General features: G+C 49.3%; 1 protein-coding gene across 2 annotated transcripts in view; it reads right to left on the bottom strand.

Moving 5' to 3' along the window:
• The window catches only part of nbeal2 (neurobeachin-like 2), a 333,597-nt gene that overhangs the window by 113,193 nt on the left and 200,736 nt on the right, over positions 1 to 19,668 (bottom strand). For both annotated transcript variants that reach the window (XM_038808910.1, XM_038808909.1), the window contains 6 exons: positions 19,491 to 19,610; positions 15,960 to 16,269; positions 13,767 to 13,849; positions 13,043 to 13,135; positions 11,405 to 11,576; positions 8,756 to 8,889 (listed from right to left, as the gene is read on the bottom strand). In XM_038808910.1, the coding sequence (XP_038664838.1) occupies positions 8,756 to 8,889; positions 11,405 to 11,576; positions 13,043 to 13,135; positions 13,767 to 13,849; positions 15,960 to 16,269; positions 19,491 to 19,610 (912 nt within the window). The remainder of the gene's footprint in view (positions 1 to 8,755; positions 8,890 to 11,404; positions 11,577 to 13,042; positions 13,136 to 13,766; positions 13,850 to 15,959; positions 16,270 to 19,490; positions 19,611 to 19,668) is intronic.

The raw sequence follows: 19,668 nt of genomic DNA, 5'->3' as shown, positions 1-19,668 counted from the left end.
GCTTCACTAAACCATCGGCACCTGCATTCCATAATCCTTTACCCAGTTTCAGTACCAGTCACAATAAAGATGTTCCTAGTCCTGTTAAATATTATGATCTCAAAGTTGCACAGAGAACAGATGATTGGGAAAAGAGAACGGTGCCTGCAGCTGGGATTGATAAAGCGATTTTATTATACATGTGTTAGCTGGCCTTAGAGAATGTTGTGGTCACCTTTTGTCCATATATTGTACTCTTAGTTACTTTCTGAGCCTTTAATTCTAAGATTTAACCACAGTATTTAATATAATAATTATTTCCTTGTGAATCCAATCACCTTTTTCTCCTAGAGGTCATAATATTTAAAAGGTTCAGAAAAAGTTTGATCAGGATTGCTGCCAATAACAGGCAAAAGGGACAAAGGCCTGAAAAAGAAACATCTGTAGGATTATCAGGAAAGGGCTGGAGAGTCAGACTAATTGGATAGCTCGCAAAGAGACAGCACAGACATGCTGGGCTGCGTGACCTTTCTGTGTTATATGGTTCTATAATTTCCTCCTTTCAGCATTATGCGGAAGTATGCCAAAGAATCGGTCTCAGCCTCAACTTCAAGAAGACTCAAGTCCTTTACCAACCCTCCCCAGGACAAGTTCCAGCCTCTCCCTCCGTCAAGATCAACGGAGAAACCCATCCAAATGTTGAACATTTCCTATGCCTGGGGAGCCACCTCGGGCGGGATTCTCCGACCCGAATCACCGGGGGGCGGCGTGAATACCGCCCCCGCCGGCTGCCGAATCTCCGGCGCCAGAGATTTGGCGGGGGCGGGAATCGCGCCGCGCCGGTCGGTGGCCACTCGCAGACGCCTCCCCGGCGATTCTCCGGCCCGGGATGGGCCGAAGTCCCGCCTGTTCTATGCAGGTCCCACCGGCGTAAATTGGAGTAGGTCCCATACCAGTGGGACCTGGCGGCACAGGCGGGCTCCGGGGTCCTCAGGAGGGCGCGGGATGATCTGGCCCCGGGGTGTGCCCCCATGGTGGCCTGGCCCGCGAGGATTCCGCACCTTTGGGGCGGCCCGACGCTGGAGTGGTTCCCGCCACTCCACTGCACCGTTTCTGCCCGCCCCGCCAATTCCCGGAGAATCCTGCCCCTCTTCTCTAAGGCTGACATGGATGCGGCGAATCAACATTGTATCCCATCCGCAAGTGCCTCCTTTGGATGCCTTTGACGACCTTGATATCCGTGCCGACACCAAGATCCTCGTGCACAAGGCAGTCAACTCTTCTGTACTGCTCATAAAATTGGACTACCTACAGACGGAACCTCAAGGCTCTGGAGAGGCGCCATCAATGCTGTCTGAGGCAGATTCTCTGCATCAGCTGGAACAACAGACATCAGTGTCCTTGAAGAAGTCAAGAGCACCAGCATCAAAGCCATGATCATCTGAAACCGCTGGTCCTGCCATGTGCACAGTGTGTCAAGGTTCCGACTACCAAAGCGTATCTTGTTTGTCCAGTTCAAGGAAGGCTTCCGAACAGGAGAAGGACAAAGGAAAAGCTTCAGACACCCTGAAAGCTTATCTCAAGAAATGCAACACAGTGACACATGCAACACAAATGAACTTCTGGGAGACCCTTGCTCAGAAGAGACCTACTTGGAGGAACCTCCTGATTGAAGGGACACAATTGTTTGAGGACACCCGACGACAAGAGGAGGACACCAGAAAAGGGGTCTGAGAAATGAAAACCAGTGATCTAGAGTCCAAGGACCGATCCTACCTTCTGGAAACACCTACCTAGTGTTGTGGTCAAAGCTGCGACTTTAGATTGGGCTCACCAGCCATGCAGGAACCCACAGAACCTATGACTTTTCTTTACAAACACTCATCTAATGTTTCTTTAAAAAGTATGATGGCCTCTGCATCATTCAATCCCAATGAGATCTGGGACTGGATTCTCTGCCGCCCGCCATTGGAGTTCCTGATGCGACAGAGAATCCACTGGTCTCTAATGGTTTTATCATCCTTTCTACAATAGGGTTTTTAAAAATCTGCAGCTTAAGCTTTATATAAACTTTACTTCCTCTTATAGCAAGTGCTCCTAAAATGATTTAAGTATAATTACTCCAACTCTACTCGTGCAGGAATCGTCACCCATTAACTTTCTGCAAGTATAATTTCTTTTGGTTCAAATTAACATGTTTAAGCAAAATGTTTACTCTAAGATAATGATATCTGAGAAAACAACCTTGTTAAGTTTAATGAAACTTGCTGAGTTTAACGAGACCTTATTAAGTTTAATGGAACCTCATTAACTGTAAAGTCACACCCTTGGTAGCCTTTTGATGTTTGTCACCGATTTCCTTTTCCCCGATGCTGCTCTCACAGGGACATCTATTTCTGTTCCAGCTCCCTGCTGTGGGAACATTAACTATTTTTATATATACCAAGTGCAGCATTATAAGATGGGTGGCAATTTAAGCAAACTCGAACTGTGTGGCTGAAACTGCTCCATTCCAAAATAAACAGGACATTGCTTGTTTTTAAAAGAATAACTGGTTAGTCTGTTAATTGTTACTATTGGGAGATGGTAGTCCAGTAGCCCTATCACTGGACTAAAAATCCAGAAGGCCCAGGTTAATGGTCGTGGGACCATAAATTCAAATCCCACCATGGCAGCTGGTGGAAATAAAATTCAATTAATAAACCTAGAATTAAAAGCTAGTCTCTGTAATAATAGAATCATAGAATTTACAGTGCAGAAGGAGGCCATTCAGCTCATCGAGTCTGCACCGGCCCTTGGATAGAGCACACTATTTAAGCCCCACACCTCCACCCTATCCCCCTTTCTCCCCGTATCCCCATTCAACCTTTTTTTTGGACACTAAGGGCAATCCACAATGGCCAATCCACCTAACATGCACATCTTTGGACTGTGGGAAGAAACCGGAGCACCCAGAGGAAACCCACGCACACACGGGGAGACTCCACACAGACAGTGACCCAAGCCGGGAATCGAACCTGGGACCCTGGAGCTGTGAAGCAACTGTGCTAACCACTATGCTACCGTGCTCCCATGTAATAATGACATTAAACTATTGTGAAGAACCATCTGCCTTTAGAAAAGGCAATCTGCCGTTCATATCTGGTCCAACGTACGTGTGACTCCAGACACACAGCAATGTGCTTGACTCCTAACTGCCCTCTGAAATGGCCCTGCAAGCTGCTCAGTTCAAGGGCAGTTAGAGACAGGCAATAAATACTGGCCTTGCTAGTGCTGCCCACATCCCATGAAACAATCAACAAAATATTATGCTCCTGAAAGTAAGGAATTTCTCCATCAACACTGTCCTTTGAAACATTCCTAGATCAGATACAGCAAGTAGAGCATAGATTTGATACAAAATAAAAGTTTAGGGGCAGCAGGGTAGCATGGTGGTTAGCATAAATGCTTCACAGCTCCAGGGTCCCAGGTTCGATTCCCGGCTGGGTCACTGTCTGTGTGGAGTCTGCACGTCCTCCCCCTGTGTGCGTGGGTTTCCTCCGGGTGCTCCGGTTTCCTCCCACAGTCCAAAGATGTGCGGATTAGGTGGATTGGCCATGCTAAATTGCCCGTAGTGTCCTAATAAAAAAGTAAGGTTAAGGGGGGAGTTGTTGGGCTACGGGTATAGGGTGGATACGTGGGTTTGAGTAGGGTGATCATGGCTCGGCACAACATTGAGGGCCGAAGGGCCTGTTCTGTGCTGTACTGTTCTATGTTCTATGTTCTATGTTTACACTATCGTGTCAAAACACTCAATATCTAACCCATGTTGATCTGAAGTAAAACTCCCTTTCCACTGTCCCGTTTTAAAGACACCCTGGACATGTATGGATGGAATAGATGGAATATATTGTAAGGGGGAGGGGGGGTGCAGGTATGTTCACTATGGAGGAAAATGCAACAAATTACATATAATTAGCAAAAATAAAAGAACGTTTAAGAAAAACAAATTAAGCACTAGGGTTTATTTGTAGAAGGATAGGTTAGAAAAGGGGAGAAGTTATGCTAATCTTGTACCGAAGCTTGATTAGGCCAGACTTGGAGTAGTGTACACAGTCCTGGTAGTCATTTTGTAATAAGGAAGCAACGCAGAGGGTGTATACCAAATGAACAAAGATCAAACCACAAACACAAGGCTGCATCAAACAGGAATGGATCGAGGGCTGTTTTTTGTTACTCTTAAAAAGAGAAGTCCCTGCCCTCTGGCACTACCCCAGTATCATGGCACCTACACCCTGGCAGTGACACCCTAGCCTAGTGAGGTGGACGCCAAGAGGACCATTCCATAGCTAATGTGCCCCTCTGCTGCTGCCAGGCTGCAGAGGGAGGGTCCCCCAAGAGCCCTGGGGATGGGTCAGCTCAGGCTGTGGATAAGAGTTGACCCCCTTGACCCTCCCTCGGGATGAGGGTCCCATATCTGGACTCTTCCTTCCAGCGCTGTGCAACCTGAAGAACACCCTTGTCTGGTGATCTCAGGCATCCCTCTGTTCAACAGCGTCCTCCTGGTCTAACTTTTTAAACTCTGAAGTGGCCTCCTCAGTCTGAACTGCTCTGTCTGACAGCTGATGTGTAGAATCAATGCAGGAGCACTTTCCCTTTCCTAACATCTGCTCCCTCAGCCTTTGAAACTGCAGCTTTTTGAAGTGTCAGAGGCTTTCTAGAAAGCCCACAACACTTGAAAAGGCTTCAAATCCCCTGATATATATTCAATTTCACAGAGCAGTACCTTTCACTAGCCTCTGATTGGCAGTTTCATGATTCAGACAAAGCTGCTCGGGTTTTGTATATTTTACTTTCATAGAACATAGAACAGTACAGCACAGAACAGGCCCTTCGGCCCTCAATGTTGTGCCGAGCCATGATCACCCTACTCAAACCCACGTATCCACCCTTTCCCCGTAACCCAACAACCCCCCCTTAACCTTACTTTTTGTAGGACACTACGGGCAATTTAGCACGGCCAATCCACCTAACCCGCACATCTTTGGACTGTGGGAGGAAACCGGAGCACCCGGAGGAAACCCACGCACACAGGGGGAGGACGTGCAGACTCCACACAGACAGTGACCCAGCCGGGAATCGAACCTGCTCCCCACAATGTTTATAAATACTCTTGCTATGGTTGGCAGGTCCCAGCCACATCAAGTCAATAAGTGCTTTCTGCTGTTAGACCCTTGGGGAAACCCCACTGCAGCTCAGCAGCAGCAGAGGGGCACATTAGCTATGGAATGACCCCCATGAACCCCCTCAGGGTGTACCGTACCATGCTGTGCTTGACCATAGCTACACCAAAGCTCGCCCGGTGGATTTCCCGCTGTGAGGGCCAGAGAAAAATGTGGTTGGGGTGGGGGGGGGGGGGAGATGGCGCTTCCAGCCTGTTAATTTCATGCTTATGCATGCAGATCAGCGGAGCGGAGATTGGGGACAGGTCTGCCGCGCTACACCAATCCCATTTTTTGGAGGATGCTCGTTTTTCTGCCCGACCTGGATTCCTGATCATGCCGGCAGGGAATGGAGAATCCCGGTCAATATGTGAACTTTAATAATGATACACTGAGTATTACTATGTTGGTTCTTTGCTGTTTCACTTTTGCTGCCATCTGGGGTCACGTTAATTTTCATGTGTTAAAATGAGGTCATATTTGTAAATATTTTGGGAAGCACTGGGGAAAACCTCCTTTTGGGGAAGAGAAAAACTAAAGCCCGTCAATATAAGATAGTCACTAAGAAATCAAATAGGGAATTAAGAAACTTCTTTACCCGAGAAAGTGGAACTTGCTACCACAGGAAGTGGTTGAAGCAAATAGAGTTAAATGACTAAGGATGGGAGGAGGCTCAAATAGGCTGGTTAGCAAATTACTTGTTTCTGTGCTATATCTGTGAAATATTCCCAGACCAGAGCAAAACCATTTAGCAGGAAAGTTAGGAGGGAGCTTTTCACACATAGAGATCTGGGCTTCTATCCCAAAAGCTGAGCATGTTGGGTTCGTTGAACTTTTCAAAATGAAATTAATAGATTTTTGTTGGACAAGAATTTTAAGGAATCATAGAATTACAGAATTTACAGTGCAGGAGGCGGCCATTCAGACCATCGAGTCTGCACCGGCCCTACTTAAGCCCACACATCCACCGTATCCCCGTAAGCCAGTAACCCCACCCAACCTTTTTTTTTTAGACTCTAAGGACAATTTGGCGTGGCCAATCCACCGAACCTGCACATCTTTGGATTGTGGGAGGAAACCGGGAGAATTTGCAGACTCCGCACAGACAGTGACCCAAGCCAGGAATTGAACCTGGGACACTGGAGCTGTGAAGTAACAGTGCTAACCACTGTGCTACTGTGCAGGTAAATATAGATCAACCTTCCTCTTTGACCAAAGTTTTAGTCACCTGGCCTAATATTCCCTTATGTAGCTCGGTGTGATACTCTGTTTTATAATATTCATGTGAAGAGCCTTGGAACATTTTATCACAGTAGAGGTGCAATAGGAGGTTGCTCTTAATGATCTGGCTTAAGGGACTGAATAGCCTTCCTGCTCCTGTTCCTATATTTCAACCTCAGAAGAACACATTGGGCTGAATTCTCTGCGTTGTAATGCCTGAAGCGCGAATCATGCTCGGGCGGTGATCAAAAACATTGAGGTTTGCGGCGGGCACCGATTCCATTGACATGATGCGGTCCCTCACTGGTGGCAATATTGGGCCAAGTATTTACAAGCACAGCCTGGACATCATCACTGCAGAGTGGGTAGCGGGAGGCTAACAAGCACTTTAAAAGTCTCAAATATCGCTGAGCTTGCAGGGGGGGTTGCTGCTTGTACCTGGGGCAGTAGTGGGGAGCGACTCGGTGCCAAGTCCGTGGTCATGTGCTGTCCCCCTCGGGATTGGAGTGGCCTGGCTCAGACCCCCATTGCTGCAGTATGTGTTTCAAACACACCCCTCTGGTGCTTCTTACAGGCTGCTGGCTGTTCACTCTTCTAAGTGTTGCCTGTGCCCTTTGAATGCTCAGAGGGCCTCTGGTCATCTGGGAACCCACCCAGACTCCCCCCCCCCCCCCCCCCAGACTCACTCCCCCCCCCCCCCCCCCTCTGGACACCCTCGTACCCTACCCATTTCAACAAGGGGATATAGGTAGCCAAGTCAATCAGGGGCCCATCAGGTTTGGTGCTTCTCCGAAGCGCTGCCCCACTGCAGAGGAAGCAGGGGATTAGCAGAACTCGCCTGAACCACAGGACAATTGCACAGTTGCATTTGGAATCCTCCCTGATTCTCTGCCCCTCTCAAGGCCTCACCAGTGACCCCTCACCCCTTAGGACCACAAGCTCTCTCCCCCTGGTGAGGCTGGCAGCTGTTCAGGAGGACAGGCTTCAGTTTGCGGCCTGCCCTGGAGAAGGCGTTGTCCTTCCTCTCCTCACTGGCATTGCGCTGTGGGTCCAACCTCGGACTCCTGAACTCAGAGGGCAGATCTTCTGTGAGCCATCTTCATGGCATCAGTGAGTGTGTGGTAAGTGGAGCAATTAAAAACAGCTCCAGCTGTCAGGCTCTTTAGCTTTAACTCTGGCTCCAGCGATTACAACTTCCACTGCACCGGGAAGTATTCTGAATTCACGCCGGCAGAGCGCTGGCCTATTTGCATGTCCTGACTTGCTTAACAAATCTCACCCCAATGGAAGTGCGAATCGCACGTTTTTCAGTCCCAGCAGGAACACTTGTGGCAAAATCTATCAGTTGCATTGCGCCCGAAAAGCAACTTGACGCAATGTGACCGCTACATGCCGGGTTATCCAACTTCCGGAATGTACCCGGCTCGCCATGCCTAGCGCGCTCTCGTGAGACGTCACAATGTGAATATGACTCATTGTGGGTGGAGTCACTTAATGGCAAATCGGCATTTAGAGTGAGACAGCTCGTCTCACTCTAATATGTGTTTCTCAGATCTAGCCAAGGCGATGGGATCTTATCCCCTCACCTCGGGGACCTCGGGAGAGCACCATGCAGTGCTGGTCCCCACAAATGGGGACGAGACGGAACGGCATTCGTGGGGGTCTTCCAGGGGGTCAACGGCTCCCAAGTGCTGCCCTCTGGTGCCACCCAGGCACCCTGGTACTGTCAACCTGGTACTGCCGAGGTGCCCAGGTGGCACTGGCAGGCTGCCAGGTTGGCATTTTCTACGCAGCAGAGATCGGGTCGGGGTGCCATTTAAAAATGGCATCCCAATCTATCCCTGCGCTGAGGCGTTCCGGCGAGCGTTGCCCCTCAGTGCAGGGAACGGGGCTAAGTGCGGCCTCGACTGCACGTTCCCCGCTGAGGTCACTCATCTACCTGGAAGGGTGTTTCTCGGCGCTCTAGCTAATTGTGCGCAGGGACTCTCTACCCATTCAGGTAGATTGTGCCTTTTACTCTCCCAAATGGTGAATTCGGGCCCTTGTTGTACCAGTGTTCCTATACGTGGTGTGTCGGAATTAGCGATCAGTTGTATTCTGTAGGCCTGTGATGGTGGGAGTAGAATTTTGACCGCCAAACTTTACTTTACGAAGGACTAAGACAGACACATCTTCAGGTTGACATTTAAATCACTGAATTGAATGGCCAGCAATTAACCCATTGGAACATCCAGTTGCCCATTAAACTATCAGTGTAATCTTGTGACAACTTGAAGCCCTTGTTGCAGTACTCCCAGGTGCAGGACTTGGAGATGTGGAGCAGAGGGAGAGTCTCTCCACCAATGAGGATTTACCTTTTGTAGCAGGGCACCAATAACAGCTGGGCCATTGCACTGGATGAAATTCTCCTGATTTACTGTATGGTTTTGAATAAAGTTCTTAACCAGGAGCAAGAATGCAGCTACACTATTCCTTTCCAATTTGCTCTCTGTAAAAAAAAAACACAAACGATTAGGATGCAGAAGAATCCTATCCTTACAGTATGCCAACTCTGCCATCATAAACTTTCCAATTTCACACTTCATTGCACAAAGCTCCATTCGCTAGGACTATATTTGTGAATTTAAATGCAGGGAGCCATAGGTCTAGTCTGATATTTTGGCCATTTATGGATGGAAAATCCTTTTAAAGGAGTTGACCCTTGTGCCTGATAGCTGTCCCCTATGGGAGATATTCCGTGCCAGAAACACGAGAGCCACAATGGGGCTTGAACTCTCAGCTTTTTTGAGTGAAACTAGTCCAAATTGACACTAATTAAGATCTGTACTACCATTATTTATTTTTAATCAGGTATTTCCTGCTCATTAAAGGCAACTTGTATTTATATGGCACTTTTAACATAGGAACAAATCTCAAGACAATCAGACAAAAAACTGACAGCAAGTCGAAAAGGGCGATGAGGTAGGTTTTAGGTAGCATCATATCGGAAGAGAAGTGGAGATATTGTCATCTTAGTGCCTAGAAGGCTGAAGGCATGGCCAATAAAAGTGGGATGAAGAAATTTAAGGACTGGCAAGAGGTTAGAGTTGGAAGAATATAGAGTTCTTGGATGGCTGTAAAGTTATAGAGGGCAGCACGGTAGCATTGTGGATAGCACAATTGCTTCACAGCTCCAGGGTCCCAGGTTCGATTCCGGCTTGGGTCACTGTCTGTGCAGAGTCTGCATCCTCCCCGTGTGTGCGTGGGTTTCCTCCGGGTGCTCCGGTTTCCTCCCACAGTCCAAGGATGTGCAGGTTAGGTGAATTGGCCATGATAAATTGCCCTTAGTGTCCAAAATTACCCTTAGTGTTGGGTGGGGTTACTGGGTTATGGGGATAGGGTGGAGGTGTTGACCTTGGGTAGGGTGCTCTTTCCAAGAGCCGGTACAGACTCGATAGGCCGAATGGCCTCCTTCTGCACTGTAAATTCTATGATATGGAGGAGCAAGATCATGCTTTTTTCATTTACACTCCTTTGCTTTCCAATGTTTTTGCTTCCTCCCCATCTCAATTCTGGCCTCAGGTGACATCTGTGCGGAGTCTGTGCGTTCTCTCCGTGTCTGCGTCGGTTTCTTGAGAGTGCTCCCGTTTCCTCCCACAGTCCAAAGATGTTCAGGTTATGTGGATTGGCCATGCTAAATTGCCCCTTAGTGTCCAAAAGGTTAGGTCGGGTTACTGGGTTACGGGATAGGGTGGAGGCGTGGGCTTAAGAAGGGTGCTCTTTCCAAGGGCCATGAAGACTCGATGGGCCAAATGGCATTCTTCTGCACTGTAAATTCTATGATTCAATGATTTCAGCTAGGATATGGTTGCTGGGCCACTTCTCATGTGGCAAGAGTGCCACTTTCCACAGCTATTCTCACCTGATATCCATGCACACACACTCTCCAGTAGGTGGGGGTACAATCAAGAGGTCAGGTGTGAGGGGTCCTTGAGCAGGGACGGCACTTTCTGTTTGCAAGGGAGAGGGGCTGGGCAATCTCCCAGAACAGGGCGCAGGGCTGATGATCAGAAGGATCACACACCTTCTAAGCTGGCAGTCAGGCCTCCAGAGTATGGGCAGCCCCCTCTGAGATGGAAAGTGGGCATTTAAGTGTCTCAGTGGGCACCGAGAGCAGGCCAGCCAACCGCAGGCAGCACGGTATCACTGTTGCTTCATGGCGCCAGGGTCCCAGGTTCGATTCCCAGCTTGGGACACTGTGTCTCCCCGTGTCTGCATGGGTTTCCTCCGGGTGCTCTGGTTTCCTCCCGAAAGACGTGCCGTTAGGTAATGTAGACATTCTGAATTCTCCCTAAGTGTACCCGAACAGGCGCTGGAATGTGGCGACTGGGGGCTTTTCACAGTAACTTCATTGCAGTGTTAATGTAAGCCTACTTGTGACAATAAAAGAATATTATTATTATACTTACCCCAACACTAAAGGCAGACAGACGATAGGCACAGTGCCACCCTCCCTGCTCCCAACAACTGATGTGTTGGGTAAGCTGGGTCTGCGAGGACTGCGTTTACCACAGCAGTGAGAGAGACAGGCTTCCAACACTTGAATAAATGCAACTCTATTTTATTGAACTCTTAACCATTGAATATACTTTAACTGTGGATTGACACTACACTGAGTTGATTGGAGACCTGAGGCTAACCTGACCAGACTATCTGACTACCACATGGTGGATGTTCTAGTTGTTGCTCACGGGCTCTGACTGTCTCAGAGGCTGCATCCCAAGAGGGCGGGAAAACTAGTGCCCTCTGGCTTTATAATGGCCGTGTCCTGTCTGGTGATTGGCTGCTGTGTTCTGTGTGTTCATTGGTCATCCTGTGTGTCAATCAATGTCTGTCTGCGCACCATCATATACTTGTGTGTATATGATGACACAACCCACCCAATTTTATACTCCGTATCTGTCAGCCCACTTCTTGGGGGATGGGCGGGTGGGGGGGGCATACAATTGTGGCCAAAACATTACCTGAAGACTTCCCGAGTGGCAGGAGCATCCCCTGAACATTCTGTGAAGATGTCAGTTCTGGTCCCACCAGGTCGGCCGTCTCTTGATTCTCCTCTGAATCGTCACTTTTGGATGCCACTTGTTCCAGCAGAGGTAGGAGGACGCCCATACCCCCCATACAGTTAACCACATCCTGAAAGACAAAGAAGATTTATTACCATAGAAATAAAATTCCTTCAGCGTCACCCACAGTCAGTTGATGAATAAGGGGCGGGATTCTCAGACCCCCTGCCGGGTCGGAGAATTGCTGGGGGGGTAGGGCGGCGTGAATCCCGCCCCGCCGCTCTGATGCCGGCCGCCATATTCTCCGGCAGTCAAAAAATCGCGCCGATGGGAATTGCGCCGCGCAGAATGGTAAATGATGAATCAAACAACTTTTTTAACGGCGTCAACCAGTCGTGCTGGCTGACGCCGCCGTGCGCGGAGGTAGGGGTCGGCGTGGGGCGGCCGTCGGAGAGGAGACAGCACAGCCGTAGGTGGGGGGAGGGGGGTTGGGGGTCGCGGGTGCCAATGGAGGGTGCTCCCCAGGGCCGAGGGTGCATGCCAGAGATCGTGGTCGGTGTCGGGGTTGGAGGGTGCCGGGTCAATGCAGGCGCGCGCATGTGACGGGTGACACCGTCACGATTGGCGTCACGCCGCTAATAGCCCCTTCCAGGTCGGAGGTTTTCCGATGTTCCGGGTGGCCTGACGGCAGAATGGTTTGCACCGTTTCTGGCGCCTGCGTCAGGCCATCCCACCGATTTCGGGAGAATCCCGCCCAAGGTTTTTGATATGCAAAACGGCGATGGACTTGAAAGATTTCAGCAAATCACTCCACAGCACCTACTAATGATCAAATCTTACAGTTACATTGTTACAAGCCGCTGTTTACATACTATCCCAGGACTGATTGTCCATAACAGGTCTAATTGCCCGAGTACATAGGAGGACTGATTGCCCCAGCACCAACCACATGCATAAGAGAAATGTTTGCCTAGTACAGTAGTGACTTACTGGTGTGATGCCATCCCAAATTTCCTCTGCCTTGGGAAAGCAATTGCTTTCTTTCCCTTGGCAATGTGGATAAAATCAAGGGCCTGTACTTTGTCAAGGGAGCAGTGACCCAATCAAATTACCAGAAAGCAAGGGGGTCTCCCGCCATGACCGTTTCTTAGGGGCGAAAACGTATTTTGTATCCTGAGTCAGCTAAAGATCTTCCGTCAAGGCTCCTCAACCTTTAAGAAATGTAATCCAGCCTTTAAAAGCTGCGAGCCAATTGAAGGACCCTCAGTAGAAAGTAAGCAGTGTCTGATTCCCATAGTCAATCAGGTAGGCCTCAGCAGGTGAGGTGCTTCCACAGGGATGGCCATTGCAGCCACCCACCCACTCCCGCCAATCCATGCCAGGGAGACTTCCAGGATTCACCAGGGAGTCTTCTCATTTGGCGGAGGCTACCCCCTTCTGCTGCTAAAATGACATGGTGGTGGGAAGGCGAAGGACAAGCTGCCCCACCCCCTCACCCTCTCTCCTCGCCTGCCCCTGAGGCCCCAATAAATACCAGCTATGGAATGTACATTCTGTGTTATGCTTGCTGGCTTTTTCTATCGAACTGGCACCCACCTTAATATCCCAGTTGACTGTGTTGTGCCCAGTCAACCTCCCATCATACAAGTGGTTTGCGGAAAGGTCCAAGCACATTTGATTTCTGCAAGCCTAAAAAAAAGAATTAAACCATTAAAATAGATGAATGTTCTTATAAGCAATATGAGTGTCTTAAAGGCGCTCATGGTCCATTCACTAATGTCATTAAATGCCTCTAAATATCACAGAAGTCCATTCCCCAATCTACAAACCCCCCCCCCCCCCCCCCCCCCCGCTACACACACACAGGAAATCCCCTATTATCAGTTTCCCATCATGGGGCTCTCCTCTCCTCGCTACAGCTCTATAGGTGGTTGGAACTTGTCGAATCTTTGCCAAGTGACCATTCTCCATGCCTGTATCCGATTTGTGTGATTCTGTGGTATGCTTGTTTTCGAGCCATTGAGAGAACTTAAACCTTCCTGAATTAGTTACACAATTCATTTAAAAAGCTCCCTGAATCGGGCGGCACGGTGGTGCAGTGGTTAGCACTGCTGCCTCATGGCGACGAGGACCCGGGTTCGATCATAGCCCCAGGTCACAGTCTATGGGGAGTTTGCACATTCTCCCCATGTCTGTGTGGGTCTCACCCCCACAACCCAGAGATGTGCCTTAGGTGGACTGGCCACACTAAATTGTCCCTTAATTGGAAAGAAATAATTCAGTACTCTAAATTTAAAAAAAGCTTGCTGAATATATTCACCTTGGGAGTGTAATGAAGGAGCAGCTTGCTACCCAGATCTGACAGCTCACTCTCTGGCTTGAAAGGCAGCAGGTTGTTTGGACCTAAAGGACAAAAAAAACAACAGAAACAAAGTGAGTCACTGCACTGCTCTTTGATCTTGTGTTTTCTATCAATTTATGACTTCGAATCATTAACACCACATTCTCGATTCCAGCAAACGCCATTAGGTCACTGTTTAGCCATATGTTCCAGAGAGATGACAAAAGAACAATGTACACAGAGAGAAATTAAGTATAAGAGGCATAGAGGTGGGATATGGCGGTAGAGAACAGTTTAAGGGAGGTGAGAACATTGCAAGAAGGGAGACAACAAGTGCAAGAACACAGCACTAGAGGAAGACAATGTAAGAAAAATGTTGGGCCAGAGTCAGTGACAGGGAATTAAAGAGGTGAGATGGGGAAAGAGTGAGTGAAACATGGTGAAAGAATAAGAGGTAGAAAGCTACCAATACAGAAAAGGAGCCAGAACGAAAGAGAGGCAGAGTGAAAAAGGCAGGGCAGACAGAAAACAAAGTGAGCAGGAAAGAGCAAATGTACATTTATCACATTGTTCATTTCCCAAATATCTCAAATCATTTTAGGAGTGTAGTCACTAATGCTTTATGGAAAAAGTCTAATGGTTATGGGAACATATAACAGCAATTTTGGAACAAAAGTCCCACAAACTGCACGGAGATAAACAAACAGGGCGGGATTCTCCCATTCGGCAGCAGAGTATCCACGCCATCGGAGATGCTGCGTGTTTCACAATGGCGTGAACAGGCCGCTGGGAGTACCGATTCTGGCCCCTACAGGGGGCGGGGCCAACACGGCGCTGAAACGGTTCATGCTGCTCCAGCCTCTCATTCCGGCGCGAACTGTGCACCACGGGATCCGCGCATGCGCAGTGGCGCTGACGTCAATGAGGACATGCGCAGTGGCGCTGGCGCCAACCTGTGCATGCACTGTGGTCTCCCTCATCACGCCGGCCCCAACGCAACATGGCGTGGGAGTTCAGGGGCCGGCGCGTAAGAAAATAGGCCTGGGGAGCGAGAGGCCGACCCTCCAATTGGCGGGCCCCGATCGCGGGCCAGGCCCCATCGGAGGCCCCCCCCCCACCGGGGTCTGAGCCCCCCTCTGCCCCCCACAGGCCACCCCCGACCCTGCGCACAGAGTTCCCGGCTGCGACCAGGTGTGGATGGCGCCGGTGGGACTCTGCTTTTTTAGAGCAGCCGCTCGGCCCATCCGGGCCAGAGATTCGGTAGCCCGGCCAGATAGAACGGCCCGCAACCGGCACCGCACCAAACACGCCGGCGCCAATGGCGCCGATTCTCCGCGAAGCAGAGAATCGGCTGCCGGCGTCAGGGCGGCGTGGCACGGTTGCGGGGATTCTCCGGCCTGGCGCGGGGCTGGGAGAATCCCGCCCACAGTGTTTGGTGAGTGAACAATGTTGGCCAGGACACTGGGGAAACTCCTCCCTTCTTCAAATGTGTTATACAATCTTTGCCATCCAGCTGAGCACATCAATCAGACAGGTAGAAAACACTATCAGTCCAGCACTCTCAGGGATGCATTGAAGGGTCAGCCCAGATTATATGTACAAAGTCCCTGGAACGGTGCTTGACCCTGCAACATTTGAATGGAGGAGTGAGTCCCACTAGTGAACCAAGACTGATATTTGGAATAGGCAAAGAGAGACAGATGAACAGACTGCAACATCAGGAAAGCTTGGAAAAAATTGAAGAACAATGTCAAAACTGGTGGCAGAAATGGACATAGAAAGAAAGCATGAGAAAGAGGTAAGAACATGAAGAGATGTGCGCAGGAGCTGATAACTGACACACCAGAGCTGTGCAGTACCAGACAGAATTGAATTGTTTCCTTTTACTCAATGCTTACAGTACATGTGCCATGACTGACATGGAGTCACATAAGACCTATACTGAACCAGAAGGAAATGAATGGTTTATTTTCCTTGGTACAGAGCTGACATGAGACACACGCAAGCCATCCAGTGTCAAATGGAAGAGAAGAACTCCCTTTCACCTTCTGTGTACTATATATGTACAGGTGCTGGCGCTGACAAAGATCCAGGCCATATATACTATACGGGAATGAACAACCCAGCGTGCACTGCGGCTGATCGATAAAACACAGTATCAGGAAAACTCACCTGCGTTAAAAAGTGCTTTGACGTGCATCGGCTGCAGGGCCTCATGGAACACAAAGACGGATCCCATCTGCCCTTCCAGGGAGGTTGGTGTGCCCCATTCTGTATCCTGCATGCCAGCTGCAATTGTATTCACAATGGCTTGTGAATAGGTGGAGCCTTTCACGGGAGGTGCGAAGCTGGCTGGGAAGGACTGGGAGCGGTTGAGAGGGGAGTGCGAGGAGAAGGAGAGATCGGGAGACTGAGAGGGAATGGTAATAACCGTTGTGGTTGTCCTGTGGCCGGCTGATCCAATGCAACAGTACGTGAAAGACTAGAGAGGAGAAGGGATAAAAAATGTTTTAAATTAAACTGTTCAACATATTTATATATTAAAGATAAAGGAAATAAACAGAAAACTCAGGAAACACACAGTGGTCTATCAGTATCTGAAGGAAGAAAAAGACAGGTCAATATTCAGTCAAAGACTATGGTGGGATTCTCTGGGATCACCGGCCAGTGGCGGGAATCCTGATGGCCTTGTGAATTGGGCATCAGGCTAAAAACGGGTTTCTGATGGTGAAAGCCATTGTGAGTCACTCGGCCCAGCTCGCCAGCCCCGCTGACGTTCTTGACAGCCGCAACAAGGAACCTGTGCAGACCCGGCGGGAACATGAAAAGTGCTCATTATCCCTAATTTGAATGTCATTTATGATCAGGACATCCAATTCACCTGCCTCCTGGGATGCTCCAGCACCCCAACCAGCAGGCCCTGGTGTGAACTGGAGAAGTCCTGGAGAAACAGGACCTGGCGGCTTGCACTCTGGTGGGTAGCAAAGGGGTGAGTCCCCTCCATACAATTGCCTCCGGGATACCAAGGGGGGCCCTTCATGGAAGGTGGGGTCGGGGGGGGGGGGGGGGGGGGGGGGGGGGGGGGGGGGGTGCTTGGACTGGGGATTGTTTGGCTGGTCTTCCCATGTGCAGCCTTTAAACAGTCTATCAGAATCCCAAAATTAAAGTTCTCTGACAATAAACTGAAGGCCTTGCCATGTGCAGCCTTAAACCCTTTAAACTGCCCATCACTGTGCCAAGTTCAAAGATTTGTGAGATGAACGTAAAAGTTGGCGCAGGCTTGGATAACCGTAGGGCCTGTTCCTGTGCTGTATTGTTCTTCTTTATACTCCCTTTAACATGGTGGGAACTGTTGAAGGGGTTTGTTCGCAGTTAAATTCATTGTCCTTAACTTTAAGCCTGCTTAGGAGCCTGAAAGCTTTGATTGGCATTGTTTACATTCAATTTCATGGACCATTGCCTTTTACAAGCTTTTTGATTGACAGGTCCAGGCAATTTCAAAGGGAGGATTAACATTGTCTAGGAGCTATATGCTTTCACTTGCTCAGCAGAAAACACTTAACTGCTGTTGATGTGGTCAGGAGCTGTTAATCCTAGTTAGATATTTCTAAACTTTGTGGTTAGATTCAAAGCTTGAGATTTGTTGAAGAATGAAGGAAAATGAAAATAAACAATCCAGACACATGGTTGTCTGGAAGCTATTATCTTGTCAATTACAGTCTACTAAAGGTGAATAGAAGCCTTGCAGATCAAAGAATATGAGGGGCTTTAAAGCCTTGTGATGTGGTTTTGGTTTTCTATGAAGTAAAAATTATTGCTTTCGATATCTCTGCCTGAGGTAACAGGTGTAAGGGACAGGTAAGTGAAAGAACTGTGATTTTTGCACTGATTCTGCCTGGACTGCCCTTTAGCTTCCAGGCAGGGGTGCCTTATAGATGGAGTCTCTGATATTAGGGGCTGGTTTAGCACAGTGGGCTAAACAGCTCGCTTGCAATGCAGAATGAGGCCAGCAGCGCGGGTTCAATTCCCGTACCTGCCTCCCCGAACAGGCGCCGGAATGTGGCGACCAGGGGCTTTTCACAGTAACTTCATTGAAGCCTACTTGTGACAATAAGGGATTATTATTATTATGCATGGAGGAAAGCTCTGATGGGGGGGGCGGTGTCTCTGATATGTGGGGGTTCCCTGATATGGGTGTTTTACTGTAGGGTCTGAAGGTGGTATCAGCTGGGGAGTCTGATATGGATCTCTGGTGGAGGGTCTCTGGTGTGGGGGGGTCTCATGCGTACGTGCTGTGGGGGGTTTCTGATGGGTGGGTCTCATCCATGCGTGCAGTTGGGGTAGTGACCCAGCAATACTGTTATGAGGTGGGGGAAGCCGTCACTTGTCAGCGGGGTGGGGGGGGGGGGGGGGGGGGGGGGGGGGACACACAGGATTTCCGTTGTTGGGGAGGTGGGGTGGGGGAGGGGTGCCAGCTGCTGGATCTCGGTTTTGGGCAGCCCATTCAAAATGGTGGCCCGATAGCAGGATTCAGAACAGAATCCTTCGAGCTCCACGTCATGCATAAATCTGCATGGCAAGGGAGGGGAAATCGCTCCTGAGTGCTGCTCCTAGCGTCAGTGCAAACCAGGAGCAATTCACTGCCAACAGGACAACATAGGGCTGGATTCTCCGGCTGCCGACGCAAAAATTGTGTTCCCAACCAAATCGGGGGCAACGCCACTTTCACAATGCTCCGCTCCCTCCAAAGTGGCGTACTCTGCGAGTGCGCTGCGTGTCAACGGCCTCAGGACATTGCCCGAGGCCTGCCCCCCAATGCTCCGCCCTGCCGAGTGCTCTACGCTGCCATCCTGCTAGCCCCCAGTAAAACAGGGAATCGGTGCCCGTTTTGTGCCATTTTTTCAGGCATAAAACGTCACTGTTCCCACTCCGGCATGGGGGCATAGCCCCAGAATTGGAGAATCCAGCCCATAGTCTCCCAAATGGGTAACCCCACTCCACGTTCTTTAATCCACACAGAGAGAAAGTTAAAGAGTTAAAGGTCAGAGTGTAAGACCATCAAGAGTGAAACAACATGGGGTAAGAACACTGGAACAAGAGTGGCCATTCAGTTCCTCATCCTTTTCAGCATCTCAACCTATTTGCATACCGTTTTCTCCATAAGCCCGATAGCCTTGCCCTGCAAAAGTCTATCTCGGTGTTCAAAATTTCAATTCACTGCAATCTCACTGGTTGGAGAGATTTCCAGTGAGGAAGGTTTGCATGTCACTGGAGTTGGAGTATGGGACTGAGGTGTGAAAATCATAGAACCGCAATATCGGGCTCGGTGAACTAGGCAGGGGGAGGTTGGTGACACCAAGCTGGCATTGTAAACACCTAAAGGCTGTAGAGAAAGCGAAGGTGGATGAAAGTGAGGCTGTTCTATTATTGTGGCCAATGTATGTCATTTGCGCCCAACATTGGCTCAGTCTGAGTGTTTGTGGGTTTAATGCCCAATTCATACGATTTGAGCATATAGTCTCATATTGAGCGCTTGTTGCATTATCAGAGGTGCCACCTTTTAGATTATATCTTAAACTGGAGCCCAGACAGAATTAGTGGGGTGAGTCCCATCATCTGTGTCACATTGAATTTAGTTGTATGTGTTTGGTTTCAGGGAATAAAGGAAAGTTCTCTCAGGATTAAGTTGCAGTCAGACCTCACCTCGTTCAGCGAGGGAAACCGTATCTGCGCTGTTTTCCTCAGAGAACCGTCTGCGTAGATATTCACCACATTCTGCCCAAAGGGTCGCCGTCCTGCGATGTGTATAATGTCAATACAGTGCTGTAAGCAAGAGATGGGGAGACAATGAAATAATGTTGGCGAATGGAAATACCTTTCC

This window comes from Scyliorhinus canicula, chromosome 10 (assembly GCF_902713615.1).
Source record: "Scyliorhinus canicula chromosome 10, sScyCan1.1, whole genome shotgun sequence".
Lineage (NCBI taxonomy): Eukaryota > Metazoa > Chordata > Chondrichthyes > Carcharhiniformes > Scyliorhinidae > Scyliorhinus > Scyliorhinus canicula.
Note: the sequence above shows the minus strand (reverse complement) of the source record. Positions and strands in the feature narration are given on the sequence as shown.